Source organism: Lepidochelys olivacea (genome assembly GCF_965140295.1).
Source record: "Lepidochelys olivacea isolate rLepOli2 genome assembly, chromosome: 5".
Lineage (NCBI taxonomy): Eukaryota > Metazoa > Chordata > Testudines > Cheloniidae > Lepidochelys > Lepidochelys olivacea.
Genome location: NC_140415.1, coordinates 16,701,343 through 16,718,440, shown reverse-complemented (window position 1 = coordinate 16,718,440; position 17,098 = coordinate 16,701,343). Strand labels below are relative to the sequence as shown.

The 17,098-nt window shown below is 48.7% G+C and overlaps 2 protein-coding genes across 6 annotated transcripts in view; both read right to left on the bottom strand.

Annotated features, from left to right (window-relative positions):
* Positions 1–1,960, bottom strand: part of SKA1 (spindle and kinetochore associated complex subunit 1) — a 45,174-nt gene extending 43,214 nt beyond the window's left edge. For 2 of the 5 annotated variants that reach the window (XM_084627796.1, XM_084627800.1), the window contains exon 1: positions 1,813–1,960. In XM_084627796.1, coding sequence (XP_084483922.1) covers positions 1,813–1,945 — 133 coding nt within the window. In that variant the 5' untranslated portion in view covers positions 1,946–1,960. The remainder of the gene's footprint in view (positions 1–1,812) is intronic. The other 3 variants (XM_084627797.1, XM_084627798.1, XM_084627799.1) reach the window with 3 other exon arrangements.
* A 4,581-nt stretch (positions 1,961–6,541) lies between these two features.
* Positions 6,542–17,098, bottom strand: part of LOC311520626 (tetraspanin-36-like) — a 37,904-nt gene continuing 27,347 nt past the window's right edge. Inside the window, exons 5-7 of the mRNA XM_084628209.1 lie at positions 16,841–16,993; positions 10,149–10,232; positions 6,542–8,282 (exon numbers count right to left, since the gene is read on the bottom strand). Coding sequence (XP_084484335.1) covers positions 8,196–8,282; positions 10,149–10,232; positions 16,841–16,993 — 324 coding nt within the window. The 3' untranslated portion in view covers positions 6,542–8,195. The remainder of the gene's footprint in view (positions 8,283–10,148; positions 10,233–16,840; positions 16,994–17,098) is intronic.

Below are 17,098 nucleotides of genomic sequence, written 5' to 3'. Positions count from 1 at the left end.
ATACACAGGCTTAGCGGTGGAGTCTTGTGGAGGGAATATAAAGGGTGGGGGAGGTGGGAGAGGAAGGATATTTTGGAGCTGGACAAAACTCAGCACCTAGGGGGCCAGTAGGCTAAGGGATTAGTGATACTATAATGTTCAGTGCCCCCCTGCAAACTTTACTAACTAACAGGAGTTCACACTAGCAATTCATCTCTGATTAACTCATGAATGGCTGAAAGGCTTTTGCTCAAACTTTCACAGCTCCAAGTTGGGGAGAAAAAAAACATCCCTCTGATTGATACCCAGCATGGATAACTTCATTCTCAAAAGAGACCATTTTCCAGAAAGCTATGGACATATGGAAATAGAAGAATATAACAGTAGTCCTGGTGAAGTATTTCTTCACACAACGCACAGTCAACCTGTGGAACTCCTTGCCAGAGGATGTTGTGAAGGCCAAGACACTAACAACATTCAAAAAGAACTAGATAAATTCATGGAGGATAGGTCCATCAATGGCTATTAGGCAGGATGGACAGGGATGGTGTCCCAGGCCTGTTTGCCAGAAGTTGGGAATGAGCGACAGGGAAAGGATCACTTGATGATTACCTGTTCTGTTCATTCCCTCTGAAGCACTTGGCACTGGCCACTGTTGGAAGACAGGATACTGGGCCAGATGGACCATTGGTCTGACCCAGTATGGCCATTCTTATGTCTAACTTCAACTACAACACTGCCAAGCTCCTACTATAATATACATCATATGGGTATATGGTATTCCACGTACATAAGATGCAGCTCCTGACAAGCATATTACCATCTTATATCTGTCTGATGTGCAAATTACAGCTCAGTGAGTGGAAGACAGAAGGGATTAAAACAGAGGGGCTAGAAGTGCAGCTTGAATGGCAGGGAAAGCAACAAGGACGATGAGGGGAGGGCAGTGTAAAACTATGAGCAGCCTCTTCTCCTTCTTTACATTACACCTTCTCCAACCCCTTGGCACGTGATGTACACCAATGCAGACATCTGTGTGTGACATAAGACTTCTGAATTGGGTCCTGTATCACAGCTGCTGCTAGCCAGGCCCACCCCCTCCTCCTCAACCTGTCCAGAGATGGCTTACAAGACAGGCTGGCACAGAGCCCACGGGAAGGACCCTCCCTGAGTCTGCAGGAATGTGCAACAGGACAAGGAGAAGGGGTGGGATGTACCAAGCTACCACAGTGGGTGCCTAGCAGAGGGGAGAGATCCGTTGTATTGTGCCCCTTGCCTAGGTAGGCGGAGAGTAGAGACAGGCTCCTCCACCCAGAGCCAGGCTCCTGGGGCCCACCCTCTTAGAATCATAGAATATCAGGGTTGGAAGGGACCCCAGAAGGTCATCTAGTCCAACCCCCAACTTCCCCAGGCCCCTCTCACCCCTCCCAAGGCACTCCCCATAGCCATGCTGGGGACCACCACCCCCACTCCCTGCCTCCTCACCCGGCCTCTTTTACCCCTCCCCCCCAAGGCATTCCCCATAGCCATACTGGAAACCAGCCACTTCCCCTGCCTCCTCACCAGGCCCCTCACCCCTCCTTCTTCCCCCCCACAGCCATACTGGGGACCACCCTCATTCCCCGCCTCCTCACCAGGCCCCTCTCACACCCCCCACAGCCATGCAGGGGACCACCTCCTTCCCCGCCAGCCCTCCCAAGGCACTCCCCATAGCCACGCTGGGGACCAGCCATTTCCCCTGCCTCCTCACCAGGCCCCGCCCCGCCCCACGCATCTCCAAAGGCCTCTCCCCTCACAGTGCCCCAAGACCCCGTCCCGTCCCCTCAGACTCACCGCGGGAACCGGCAGGAGAGAGGGGCGCGCCCGCGCGCTGCAGCCGTTCAAACCGCCCGCGTTCGGCCGCGGCAGGTCGCGCGAGAAGTCCAGAGACCCGCCGCGGTCCTTTCAGGAGCGGCTCCAGGGGCATGCGCGGGAACTCTGAGCATGCGCAGCTCTCGCCTGCGCCCGCCCCGGCAGCTGCCCCAGAGCCGGGATCCGCTGGGCTGGAGCCGCGGGTCTGGGGACTTCAGTTCGGGGGAAGCGGGTCGGTGCCCAGTGGGTCGTAAGGGCAGGAGGAGCCCGTTAGGGGAGAGGGAGGGTCGCCTAAGCTGGGTATGGGGCGGGGCAAGAACCGGAAGGCTCCCCGGATCTGGGTTGTGGGGTCGAGGGGTAGGAGCCGGAAGGCTCCCCGGATCCGGGTTGTGGGGTCGAGGGGTAGGAGCCGGAAGGCTCCCCGGATCCGGGTTGTGGGGTCGAGGGGTAGGAGCCGGCAGGCTCCCCGGATCCGGGTTGTGGGGTCGAGGGGTAGGAGCCGGCAGGCTCCCCGGATCCGGGTTGTGGGGTCGAGGGGTAGGAGCCGGCAGGCTCCCCGGATCCGGGTTGTGGGGTCGAGGGGTAGGAGCCGGCAGGCTCCCCGGATCCGGGTTGTGGGGTCGAGGGGTAGGAGCCGGCAGGCTCCCCGGATCCGGGTTGTGGGGTCGAGGGGTAGGAGCCGGCAGGCTCCCCGGATCCGGGTTGTGGGGTCGAGGGGTAGGAGCCGGCAGGCTCCCCGGATCCGGGTTCCGGGGTCGAGGGGTAGGAGCCGGCAGGCTCCCCGGATCCGGGTTCCGGGGTCGAGGGGTAGGAGCCGGCAGGCTCCCCGGATCCGGGTTGTGGGGTCGAGGGGTAGGAGCCGGCAGGCTCCCCGGATCCGGGTTGTGGGGTCGAGGGGTAGGAGCCGGCAGGCTCCCCGGATCCGGGTTGTGGGGTCGAGGGGTAGGAGCCGGCAGGCTCCCCGGATCCGGGTTGTGGGGTCGAGGGGTAGGAGCCGGAAGGCTCCCCGGATCCGGGTTGTGGGGTCGAGGGGTAGGAGCCGGAAGGCTCCCCGGATCCGGGTTGTGGGGTCGAGGGGTAGGAGCCGGAAGGCTCCCCGGATCCGGGTTGTGGGGTCGAGGGGTAGGAGCCGGCAGGCTCCCCGGATCCGGGTTGTGGGGTCGAGGGGTAGGAGCCGGCAGGCTCCCCGGATCCGGGTTGTGGGGTCGAGGGGTAGGAGCCGGCAGGCTCCCCGGATCCGGGTTGTGGGGTCGAGGGGTAGGAGCCGGCAGGCTCCCCGGATCCGGGTTGTGGGGTCGAGGGGTAGGAGCCGGCAGGCTCCCCGGATCCGGGTTGTGGGGTCGAGGGGTAGGAGCCGGCAGGCTCCCCGGATCCGGGTTGTGGGGTCGAGGGGTAGGAGCCGGCAGGCTCCCCGGATCCGGGTTGTGGGGTCGAGGGGTAGGAGCCGGCAGGCTCCCCGGATCCGGGTTGTGGGGTCGAGGGGTAGGAGCCGGCAGGCTCCCCGGATCCGGGTTGTGGGGTCGAGGGGTAGGAGCCGGAAGGCTCCCCGGATCCGGGTTGTGGGGTCGAGGGGTAGGAGCCGGAAGGCTCCCCGGATCCGGGTTGTGGGGTCGAGGGGTAGGAGCCGGAAGGCTCCCCGGATCTGGGTTGTGGGGTCGAGGGGTAGGAGCCGGAAGGGTCCCCGGATCTGGGTTGTGGGGTCGAGGGGTAGGAGCTGGAAGGGTCCCCGGATCTGGGTTTGGTGGGCCAGGGGAGGGAAGAGGAAGGCTCTCCCGAGCGGGGGCAGGAGGGAGGAATAGGAGGGATCCCTGGAGCTGGGTTTGGAGTGGGGGAAGGTGCAGGAGCTGTTAATGGAGCTGGGTTTGGGGGGGGAGGAAGAGGAAGGGTCCCGAGAGCTGGATTGGTTGAGGCGGAGGAGAAGGACCCTGGGGCAAGAGCAAAAGCCCTGAGGCTGGGCTTAGGGGAGGAGGGGCCTGTGGAGAGAGCAGAGGGGCTCCAAGTCCTGGATCCATATGCAGAGGAGTGGTTTCTCTCAGACTTCCTCATCAGCCTCCACCTAAAGTCCTAGCACTGGCCCAGTTGGCCATACATCAGTTCAGGAGGCAGAAGCTGGACGGAATGGTTCTTTGCAAAGGTGGGGCCTTTTTCCAGTCCCTTGTGTGAGCACACATCTAGGCAAAGTACCTCTGGGTGGTGTCTGGCATTCGCCAAATTCTTAGACACCTCAGAGCAGTAGGCATCATGCACAGTTCTCTGTTTGCTCTAACCTGCAGTGTTCCTATGTGACGCCAGTCAATTAGCTTAAACCAGACTTTTCAGAAATAGTTACTAAATGTGTCCTTCATTTTCTGGGCACCCAACTTGAGACAGAAGCCTGATTTGCTTGAGTGCTGAGCATTCACAGTAGCAACTGGAATCACTGAAAGATATTCCTGGAGCACATAAAGTGCTACAGAATGCCCAATATTCTGAGAAAATCAGGTTCTGCACATTTCAAAGAGGGTACCCAAAATAAGGGGATACTTTAAAAACTTAATTCCACTGTGCCTGAGCTCCCCATTTGTAAAAGGTGGATAATAGCGCTCCCTCACTTTAATAAATTTATTTTCTGATGTTTGTGAAGCACTCAGGACCAGATCCTCAAAAATGTATAGGCACCTAACTCCCACCGATCTCATGGCCTTAGATACTACAGCCATGAGCACCATAAATCAGCCCATGAAGAAATGAATTATTCTGTCTTCAGAGCAGGGTTTGAACAGTGTGCAGTATAAATAAGGCCCAGGGGGGACACATTGCATAATAATAAGATGGTGACTAACAGTTCATTCGGGAAGCACGAGCTATCCTATGCTTGGAATGAGGTGGGTGATGTGGGTGGGGTGGGGGAGGGGGGGAATATCACAGGGTCATGCAATTAAAGATGGCATTATACTGCTGGTGCCCAAAAAGGGTGAATTAAGCACCCAATTTTTATTTATTTTAAACAATTTTGTTTTTAAAGCCAGTCCCTGACTCTGGAGGCAGCCTGATCCATGATTTTCAAATGCCTCAGCTTAGCAATGCTGCTGGGTGCTACCTAAAGTTCCCCTTATGTTGGGGGACACATGCCAAGAAACACTCTGTGTATGTACCCTCTTTTGACCTGGCAGATGCACAGGCAGTATTGGCTTTATCAGAATGTACAGTGACGTTAAAAACAATTAATCTCAAAAGGGGTTCTGAATGCATTCACTACCTTCAGCAAGGATATCCTGCCTTCACTGCAGGTAGCTCCTGAAATAATCCAGGAGTTTTGTCAAGCACTTCAGCAGCCTGATGCTAAAGTTTTTAAAAATTCCTTAAAGGTATTCCCTCTCAGACCCTCACTGTTGGTGGGGGGGATTTCTGTGTAGGCAGAATGGGGCTGCCTCCATCACACCTGGGAGAGAGGGGGGCACTACTTGTGCTCAGGGTCCCTGGCCTGGCAGGGATAAGACCCCTCTTGCTGTCTCTGAGGGTTCCCTGCAAACTCCTTCTGCTACTAAGGCCCCACCCTCTTATCTATCCCTTGTGCTCCCAAATGGTCTCACTTCCCCCTTAAGGTGCCTTTCTGGACTGGCCCATGTCATTCTGACACCACCCCATTCAGCTAGTTTATTTCTCGGATTGGCTCCCGAGGCCTGGCCCTATCCCACCTCCTCAGCTGTAGTCCCTTTACAGCTTGTTCACAGTGCAGCCCGCGGAGCTCCCATTGGCTTCTGGCACTGTCACTCGGGGCTGCATTCACCACCCATCACCCCTCCCCGGAGAGAGCATTGCGGAGCTCTTCCACCCTTTGTTAGTGTGCGCTGGACCAGCCTTGGCTTTCTTCTCAACCTGTCTGGTTGCTCCCATGTTCTGTCCACACTCCAGTCCAGGACTGCCCTCTGGGCCTGAGCCCTGGTATCTGAGCCAGCCTAGCATCCCCTCGCCTGCTGCCAGGGACCCAAGTGACCTTCACTCCTGACCCTGTTAGTCATTGGTTGTCCCCTGTTTTCAGTTGATTCCTGGGTCTGGTGGTCCCTCCTGCAAGGCTGGGGGAGGGGCCTTTAGACGTGGCCGGGCTTGCGCCCACACCTCCAGGATTTCCAATAAGGCCAGGGACCTGAGTGCTGAGCCTAGGTGATGCCCCATGGCAGGGCCCCCACCCCTGGGTTGAACCTAGCATTCCCTTCCCACCACTGTCAGGAACCCCAGCCCGCTCTCAGCCAGACACACCAGTGCACACTACTCCCTACTCCCTCAGCCCGGCACATCTGTACCGCCAGCCAGATACACCACCATTCATACCCACACATTATATCTATCGCAGCCAGACACAGCTGCACCCCACACACACACTCCAGCCAAGCACACTTGCAGCCCCAGCCAGGTGCCCCTGCACACAATACATGTATCCTGCCACTCTTACCCTCAGACTACCCCCCATCACAGCCTGTTATCCTCTCCCCCCCAGCCTGTCTCACACTCACAGTCTCTCACATCCACACGCACACCAGCCAGTCACAAACACTGCTTTGCAAGGCACTAGTAGGCTTCTTTCACTGAGCAGAGCATAAGACAGGACTGCCTCTTTCATTGCCCAAGCCCAGGTACTTCTGGAAAGGAAATGTTTTCTCTCATTGAGAATGGCCTGGCTTACATCTTTCGCCTAAATAATTTTTAAGAAGGAATGAAATGTAGTAATGAGTGGCATTTCTTAATTGGTTAAAATGTATTCCAGAAGGGTTTTTTGTTTTGGCATTAACAGAAGACAAAGCCCACAATACCCAAATGTTTAAATAAAAAAAAAACAAAAAAACCCCCACCATTCCTAACACACACATCTACACAGGAATATACTTAAGTCAGCAGTTCCTCTTTCCATCTCATGAGTAAAAGATAACAGACTAAAAGCTCACATTCAGCCCATACTTCTTTTTGACATAGCTTTAGAGAAACACACTCTATTCTATTTCTATAGCAAATGCTTGCCTCTCTCAAGAGGATTTCTGCTGTTTTTTTTCTAACAGTCTGTATCATCCAGACTAATCCCTCACCCTGGTTTAAAAAGAAAAGAAACACAAGGAACAGAATAATTTCAAGGTTGACATTTAAAACTGTTAAGAGGGATTTTTGTTGCTGTATGTGACCCAAAAGGTGATCACATTCAGCAGACCTTCAAAAAAAAACAAGAACAACAAAAAATCCTAATGACTCAAAAAGAGTACTATACAGAATTGTTTGCCATAATGTAATAGGTTCTTGAAATTGTTTGGTCACCCAGAGAAGCATGAAGAAAATGTGTAATCTAACAGTAAGAAATCCTCTGTGCAGCCACTTCCATTAGGCCACCACTTTAAATGACAACTCTAACATATCCCCAAGACTCATATTTTCAGTGGGACCAATCCTGCAGCAATTCATGTAAATAGTCCCACTGACTTCAAAATTAATTATCAGAGAGACAAATAGAAAAACATCAGTACAGATAGCATTTTAGAACTTAGTATCAAAATGGGAAATACTAAGTGCCTTGCCTCAGAAATTCTTGATCTCAAATTAAAAGAACCACAGTGATAACTTCTTGGCCTAAGTGATAAACTTCTAATTCAGACTTCCCCAGAGTGTGGAGATACTCAGATCCAAGGGGTTGATTCAGCCCATTGGTAGACAAAAGAGACAGTTGCAAACCTCAGATCTGGATTTTAAATTTGCCCAAAGTTCAGGGATGTCTTGGTCTGAGGATATGATTAATGCTCATCTTTAAAGCAAACTGAATTACACCAGTTACAAATTGGAGAGAAAAAAACATGCCAGCCACAGTGAAATGTACCCTTGAATAATAATGCTTATAAACAGGAATATTCAAACCTTCTGTTTACAGATTTCTTTTGCTGCTTGAACATTTGTCATGGGAGTGATTTCTTGTTGGAAATATTGAAAAGAGTCTAGAATGCACCATGTCTGCATTATCAGTTTAACGGTTTAAAACAATTTCTTCTATAAGTTTCAGGTTACAAATAGGTCTGACAAATGTAAAACTTGCAAGAAGTAGGGTTTCTTTTTGGAGTCTATCACACCATCTGCTGTCGTTTTAGGGAATGTCACACATGCAAGTGTGAAACAACCCTAAAGAAAGTCGAGGTACATGAAATCAGGTTGTTACCAAGGGACACTGCACACTGAAGCTGTCATTTCACATGGTACACTTAAAACCTTTCCAAATCTTAACAGTGTTCTTTCTGCTCACGTAAATAAAATACAGTATTTAACAAAAGGGTAATACATTGTCCATTTGGGGCATCTATACAAATCCATTTGATCATCAAGAAGCGATGAAAAATGACCTTTCCATCTTCTTATCAAGCAAATACCCCTGAGTACAGGGGTTGGTAGCCATTGTCTTCCTTCTTGCATGTGAGCACACAGACACTCAGCATTCCAAAGAACTGAAAAGGAAAAAAGGGATCTTTAGCTTTACTGTTTCTTTTGGAGGTTGAATTTATTGTATGTTTTATCTATGCTTGAATTAAATTTAACCTCTCTGTGGCGGGGATGTTGCCTTCTACATATTTGTCAAGTGCATTGTATATTATAGAATCATAGAATATCAGGGTTGGAAGGGACCTCTGGAGGTCATCTAGTCCAACCCCCTGCTCAAAGCAGGACCAATCCCCAATTTTTGCCCCAGATCCCTAAATGGCCCCCTCAAGGATTGAACTCACAACCCTGGGTTTAGCAGGCCAAAGCTCAAACCACTGAGCTATCGTTCCCCCCTATTAACAACATAATACTGAGAAAATAAATGTATTGATATTTAAAGGTGTCTTTAAAGGTCACTTTTAAATAGTGATATGGACTCTGGATTTTCTCCCACTGTTTTCCCCATAAATTTACTCCAGAAACATTAATTCCTAGGCAGCATCTACTGTGACTATGGCTATACTGGGTTTGGAATGTAGATTTGCAATACGTTTAAGCATGTACAGGTATCCAATAAAAGACAAAACCATATATGCTACGACAATTAGAAGAGAGCAGAAGTGGTGATTGATGGAAGAACTGACCACAGTCAATTACAAATAAATAATAGTGATGAGAAGGTAAAATTTATCAGACTGTGGAGTAATCAGAAGGAAGTGGTGGAAGCCCCTTCACTGAAGTAATTTGAGACTAGAAAAAAATGCTAGAAAGTATACTCCGGATGCCAATCTTGCCCTGACAGTGGACTAGGAAAAGGAAACTTTATCACCAAATCAGGCCCTCCTCCTACATTCAGATCTGCATTGATGGATCCTTGCTCCAACATTAATCCAAGTGTAGAACTCAGGCATTAAATAGTAACAACTGTTACAACTCTTTTATAGCATGTATATACTTTAAGAGAACATTTTGCTGCCATTGATTTTGACATGTCCTCCCTAGTCAATGGGGAAGAGAAATTATCAGATTAAAACTCAGGGATCAAATCTTCAAAAGTATGGAAAGTTTAATGCAAAGGTTTAAAAAAATCTAATTTTTACTCTATGCAATTTGATTCTTTTTTCCCATTTCTCTCAGTTTGAATAATAAAAACAAGCTAGTCAGTTTCGTGCTTGTATTTAATTTAAAGTCAATTTCATTCTCAGATTCCCACACAAAGGACTATTTATGTGTTTTTTAAAACAAAACCTTAGCTTTAAAAAAAAAATTCCATGGAGACATTTGGTCTTAAGTTATGGAAAATCTTGTATTTAAAAAAGCTACATCTGGGCCATAGCATCCATTAAAAAAAAAAAAGTAAAAATAAATAAATAAATAATGCATCTCTTAGCAAATGACCAATACGGTTCAGCCTTCCACTTAGTCCCATCAAGTCTTTTTCTAGTTTTGGGCAGGATCCTCCCATCCGTTCATGCAGGCAGAAAAGAGAAAATTGGTGCAAAACCAAGGCACGAAGTTAGAAGTAGGGATACAGCAGCTCCTTGGCATGCTCCCTCTTCATCTCCCTCAGCCTGTCAAAGCCCCTCCATTCAAAGACCATACAGCGGGAATTCAGTGGATTTGGTTAGTGTGTTCTTGCAGCCTCCTTTCTGACCCAAACAATTTCCAAGCAGAAATCCCTGGGAAAATTGCTATTAGAAGCAGTATTATCCCTCTCCCCTCCTATCTACCCAGCTTTTGCTCCCCTGGAAAGGGATGTCATGCAATGCCATGGAAAGAGCAACCAACTGCAGCAAAGTGACTTAAGGGATTGTGGGAGTGAGAGCCCCAAGGAGAGGAAAATGGCACTATTTTCTGTGGGGGAAGAAATGTATGTCTTTACAATTAAATACCTTTATGATGGCAAATCCTAGGATTACGAGCATAGCATAGCTCAATACAGCCTGTAGCCCATATTCCACTTTCTCTGCACAGCCCTGTGGAGATGTAGAAAAGGAAGATTTAGCTGCCATTTGATTACACTATTAAACTGAGAACAAACCATCAAATCCAATACAATGGGGCAGGTTTTGCACACAATCTCGCAGGGGCAAGACCTTGTGTGGCCCTGCTATGACCCATGCGGCCAACGGCAGCAGTCTTGATGGACTTGAAACAAGCTACTGCTCTTGCACTGCTCGGGAGATGCACTCGACAAGCTAATAACTCTGTCATCTGTACTTTCTATGAGTCTTATATGGCTCCATTCAGTTACTCTATAAAGGAAGTTGCCACATACAGAGCCATGAGGCCTGTGGTGGTGTCCACAATGTAAAATGACGGTTTGTGGGGTCCCAAAGTGGAGAAGATGGGTGCAATTTTTTTCTGAATTAAACCCTATGAATACTGAATGAATGTCATAATTTATTCCAGAATTTGATGTAAAATCTAGGGTAGGTAGGATAATGCTCCCAAGCTGAAGGATTGATTTACTAGTGAGGTAGCAGGGTCATCTACCAAATCCCCAACACACTTCCCACAGCAGCTGGGTTTTCCTAGATTGTCTCCTATCCAGTACTGATCAGGCACAGATTATGAAAATATTATTACTCATATCATGATGGTGCCTAAGGGCCAACCAAGAATGAGGCCCCATTGTGCTAGACAGAGTAAAAACATAATGAGAGACAGTCCCTGCCCCTAAAAGCTTACAATCTTAACAGTCAAGACAGATAAAGGGTAGGGGAAAGGGATATAACATACAGAGTGAACATAAGGACAGCCATACTGCGTCAGACCAATGGTCCATCTAGCTCAGTATCCTGTCTTCCAATAGTGGCCACTGCCAGAATGCTTCAGAGGGAGTGAACAGAACAGGGCAATTCTGAGTGATCCATCCCCTGTCATCCAGTCCGAGCTTCTGACAAGTTGCCTTGGAGGTTCAAATGTGAGAACAATGTGATGGCTACAAATGTCGCCCTGTGTGATTTTTAGTGCTTTTATTATTGAAATCCTTTCAGTGGGGTTATGTAAGGCCAAGTCTACACTACAAGCTTTTGTTGACACAAGTTACGTCAGCATACAGTCGCTGCAGTTAGTAGACTGCTTGTGCGCATGCATACTTGGTTCCTTTCGTTGGCGCTGTGCATACTCACCAGGAGTGCTTATACAGATTCATAGTGCAATGCACCATGGACAGGTATCCCAGTGTGCAACCCACCACTATCCAGTCTTTTAGGAAATGTTGGCATTGCACAGTGGGGCAGAAATGAGTTGTGCAGGGATGAGTAGGAGCAAGGGGTCAGCTTCCCAGCAGCTAACTGTCTCCATCCCATAAAAGTCATCTATATCCCATAATTTTCAGGCCTTTTAAAAAAATCCCATGAACCCTCGTGGCCTTCCTCACTCTCCACACAGCTCTGGACTCTTGTCGTAAGTGTTGCAAGCACAGGATGCATGATCCTCCGGTATTTTCAGAGCCACAAGAAGAACTGAATCAGCGGTTTTGTCAAGGTCAGTTTGCTGTGAGACACAGCAAAAACCAATTCAAGGTTGTTGGTGGCGTTCACTGAGCAGCTGCCGACAGTGGAGCGCCGCTGCTGGGCCTGAGACATGAGCACTGACTGGTGGGATCACATCATAATGCAGACTTGCGGTGATGAACAGTGGCTGCAGAACTTTTGGATGCACAAGACCACATTCCTGCATCTGTGTGCCAAGCTCACTTCAGCCGTCCAGCACAAAGACACTAGAATGAGAGCTGCACTGACAGTGGAGAAGCAGAGAAGTGGAGTGGAGATCGCACTGTGGAAACTTTCAACACCGGATTGCTACCAGTCAATGGGAAATAATTTTGTAGTTGGAAAATCCACTGGGGGGGGGGGCGGGGGGGAGGCATTGTAATGCAAATGTGCAGGACCATTCATCATCTGCTACACAGGACTGTGACTCAAGGCAATGTTCAGGACACATTGGATGGATTTGCGGCAGTGGGGTTCCCAAAACTGTGGTGGAGCGATAGACGGCATGTATGTCCCTATTTTGGCGCCAGCCCACCTTGCCATAGAGTACATCAACAGAAAGGGCTACTTTTCTGTGGTTATGCAGCGTTGCTGGATCACCAGGGATGTTTCATCAACATCACTGCTGGCTGGTCAGGGAAGGTGTATGACGCTTGCATGTTTAAGAGCCCAGGACTGTTCAGAAACTTTCCTTCCTGACTGGCAGATTACCATTGGCAATGTTGAAATGCCAGTAGTGATCCTAAGGGGCCCAGCCTACCCCATGCTTCCTTGGCTCAAGAAGATGTACACCAGCCTTCTTGACAGCACCAAGGAAAGATTCAAATACTGGCTGAGCAGGTGCAGAATGACTGCTGAATGTGCTTTTGGTAGATTGAAGGGATGCTGGATGCTGGTTTGTTTGCAAGATTGGATCTCAGTGAAAAAACACCCCAATGGTTACAGCTGCCTGCTGTGTCCTGCATAATATCTGTGAAACAAAGTGGGGAATGTTGCTGCCGGGATGGAGGTGGAGCAGCTGTCTGCTGGGTTTGAACAGCCAGACACAAGGGCTATTAGAAGAGCTTAACATGGAGCTATACGGTTCAGGGAGGTTTTGAAAGAGCACTTTAAAAGCAAGCCACAGTAGGTCGTTGTGATGTACTGTGCTCTATCTGGCCCTGCTGTTTTGGGGCCAGTCAGGAATTGTGTGATGCTTGGCATATATCTATGAATAGAACACTGTCAATGCAGCTATTAATTTTGAGGTGCTTGCTGTCCATTTAAGATTATTACACTGTGTTTGTCACTGGTTCTATAAGTTGTGTCAACGTGTACAATAACACATAAGTGGGTGGTTTCAGTACCATTAGGTACTCTGCAGCATTTAAAAAGAAGTTGCACAAGCACCTGTGAGAGATCGTCTAGTAGTGATACTTGGTCCTGCCACAGAGCAATAGACTGGACTTGACTTCTCGAGGCCCCTTCCAGCCCTACATTTCTATGATTTTGTGACATGCTGTGAATTAATAAAGATTAATTACTTTCCAAAGAATAGAATTTTTTGAGAAACAAAACCAGGGCAAAGAAAAATCTGTGTGATTTAAACACAAACACATTAAAAACTTAATAAATTAATAAATTAATGGAACAGAATTTTAACAAGGGGAAAGAACATTCAGGTCCATTTTAGCTGCACATACAGGAACCGTGGCTTTCACAGGTCAGCGTCTGTGAAGCTGTGGTTGTCCTTACTGTCCCCTGGGGCAGAGTGGTAGGGGAGGGAGCCCCTGATGCAACATGGAATGCTGAGGTACCGAGGAGGTGTATCGAGGTGTTTAATGGAATTTTCCACAGACTGCAAAGGGAGGCGAGCGACTGTAGATTCACAAGAGTCTGAAGTATCTGTATTTGCTGATGGAGAAGCCCCGTTATGTCCTCATGCATTTCCCACTCCTTTTCCTGATGGTGCTCCTGGGCCTTTCTACTGTCAGCTCTTTCCTTCTCCACACTGTCTGCAACATTCACCCTCTAGGCCCCCTGCTCACAGTCCGATGCAGCACAGGCTTGCAGGATCTCATTGAATATGTCATCCTGAGTCCTCTTCTTTATCCTCCTTATCTTGCTCGGGCATTGCACAGGTGTGGAAGGGGAACTCTTCAAGGCTGCAACGGCAACAGCTACAGACAAAATACACAGAGGAACCATTGTCAGTATAGTCACAATGGGAAAGCAAAAGTAAAGATTCAAAACTCCCTTCCCTTGCTTCCTTCAAGTTTTAAACAATACAGGCTTATTGACACTTCTGCTTTGGCGTGCTTGTTCATGGTACAACTCACAGCTCCAGCCATGGTGAGAACGGCCCAGAGGGTGAGGGAAATGAGGAAGGAATTGCTTGGTTGCATGAAAATGAATATATGACACTGAATACTGGCACCATTTTCCACAGGAAGTAGAGATTTTAACTGATATCTCACTCCTGAGGGTGACAAGAGCACAGTTGCTGCTGTTGCCCCAAAGCCACCTGGGCCCATATGCTGCTAGCCTGTGTACTGCTGACAGGCATGGGAAAGTGTCCTACCACAGAGGAAAAAACAAGGCTGTCATCCCTTGAATCCTTCAGGAGAAGATTGCAGAGTATCTCCATGTAAGTTTCATTGAGATCTCTGGAAGATTCAAGGGACATCCTTGTATACATAAACAAACTGCACCCCAAGCCCTGACTGCCTAACTCTAGAGGGGAATGAAAAGCAGATAACAATGCTACCTCTGTGTTGTGACAGTGTGTATCCCCAACACACCCCTTGCACACTACCGTAATAATCTTTGTATAAAGGTATGCCTTGTGAGGTATCGTTTGAAAACTCAATTTGTTGGTCAATATATTCAGATAAAGAACGTGTGGCGACATGGTATGCAAAGTTATAAGATTCCACTGTATGGTGTTGTTAGCACACGTTCCAAACCACAGTGCTGCCCAGACAGAAGCTGACAAACAAGACTGTCTCAAACGAAAGAATGTGTGCTGTGCTTAATTTTCATTTAAGCAGCAAAGAGAGTCATCAAGCACAAGGTGGGAAAACCAGCAGAAGATATCCTCCATTGTAGACTTTTTGTCTCCTGAAACTCAACTGGAAGAGAGAACTAACACTGTGAAAATGAGGGACTAACCCCCCCAAGACACCTCTCCTCCTTTTCCTCTCACTCTCTGTCCATTGATTCACTGCACCAGAAGGAACAAAGGACGCAACCATTACACAGAAAAAGGGGTACTGGCCTAGAAGTTCGGACAGTAAAACTGTTGAGACCATGTGATGAGAGAAACTTTGCTTTGAATTTAACATAGTTTGTTATGTTAGTCATGAGTTGCATTTTATCTTTATTTCTCTTGTAACCATTTCTAGCTTTTTTGCCTCCTTACTTGTATTCACTTAAACTCTCTCTCTCTGTGGTTAATAAACTTGATTTATTGTTTTATGTAAGGCAGTGTGTTTGAACTGAAGTGTTTGGGAAACTCCATTTGGGATAACAGGATTTGTGCATATAAAATGCACGGATTTTATATGAGCTTGTATTGTCCAGGAGAGGACTGGGCAGTACAAGACGTACATTTCTGGGGAAAAGTCTGCACTGGGAGCGTGCTGGCGTCACCCTGCAGTATAACTCAAGCAGGTAAAAGCCCAAGTATGGCCAGCAGGTTGCAAGTCGCACACAGACATAGCTGGGAGTAATTTACAAGAGGCTGTTTGTGAGCAGTCCAGGAGTGGAGGCAATAACAGCAAAGGCACTCCACATTAGAGGGCTGGGGCGACACAGCTGTTCATTAGTCTAGATTGTACCCTGGGTATGTCTCGTACTGCTACCTCTTCTAGGATGAGTAAATTAATTAAAGTCAATAGCTGTGTCCTGTTAAGTTGGGGGTGCCATCATCACATCATTGTAATGGAAAATGCAATTACACACTTACCCGAGGTTCCATTCCCGCACTGGGCTCGCCCATCCTCGACTGCTGGGACTGAGTAGACTGCAGTGAGGCTTCAAAGAGGTCCTGGCTCGCGGCCTAGCTGTACACCCTCACTCATATGTCCCCCCATCCTCCTCATCCTCGCTGTTCATGGCAGGGGTCTGTGGTTGGGCTCCTCGGAGGTATCCACAGTGGTCTTCATGGGTGAGGGAGGGGGTGTCTCCACCAAGTATGGCCTGCAGCTCTTTGTAAAAGCGGCAGGACTGCGGCTCAGCACCAGCTCAGCTGTTGGCCTCCTTGGCCTTCTGATATGCCTGATGCAGTTCCTTCGCTTTCACACAGCTCGGCTGCTGGTCCCTGTCGTAGCCCTTCTCCTGCATCCCCTATGCAATCTGCTCATGGATGTCCACGTTTCTAGGGCAGGGCCGAAGCACAGTCTCTTCTCCCCACAGGCCCAGCAGACCCAGTACGTCCTGTCTACCCCAAGCCAGAGCATGTAGCTACCATGGTCAGCAGCACGGTTACACACAGCAGTGGAGAGCTGCTAGGTGTGCTCACCAAGCTGGACAATCAGAAAAAGGTATTTCAAAATTTGCAGGGCTTTAAAGGAGGACGGGCCTTCCAGTCTCTGTGACCCCTGGGCAGTGGAGTTCACAGCTTTGCCCAGAGTGGTCAGTGCTAGACATTGTGGGACAGCCATTAGAGACTGTTAGGGTCAACATAGGTGCTGCTTCGAGCGCAATACATCGAGGCGGTGTTAGTGAGTTGCTGTTACAAGGCGCTTACATCAGTGGGAGACAAATTTAAGTGTAGACACATGCCCAGCTAGGTCAATGCAAGGCAATGCAACCTAACTTTGCAGTGCAGACCAGGCCTAAGGAGGGGATTAGCTAAATGGAAAGACAAAGGAAAGGAGGGGGCAGAACAGGTTGGAGCAAAGAGCCAATCAGCTCAGGAAAAAGAATGTTTAGACTAAAAACCATAGAAAATAGTCTGATGAGATCCTCAATGTCTGTGAGTCCCTGCTTGGACTGCTTTTTGCAGCTGCTCTGCTAGCTTCAGCCTCTGGCTGGCTCAGAGGAATCTAATGAGATCACAGCCCATGGTGGCAGTTTCCAGTTTCAGGGTAATTTATCCTCACCTGTGTATTGAGATCCTGTGGCTCATTCAGTTGTCCTGTGCAGTTCTTAATATCTTGTTTGCAGCAGCTCAGAGGAACACTGTTATTGCCAGTGGTATTAAACCACTGGGTGGTTGTCCAGTCGGTGTAGTTAGTTACTCCACAACATCGAAGCTGTGAAACAACAAGTAACTAAATGAATGCAAACCGAGCTAAGTTCTACCATTCTTAGGAATGTCATGCAGGTAAGTCTCTGCAAGATGCTGACTAATAAAAAAA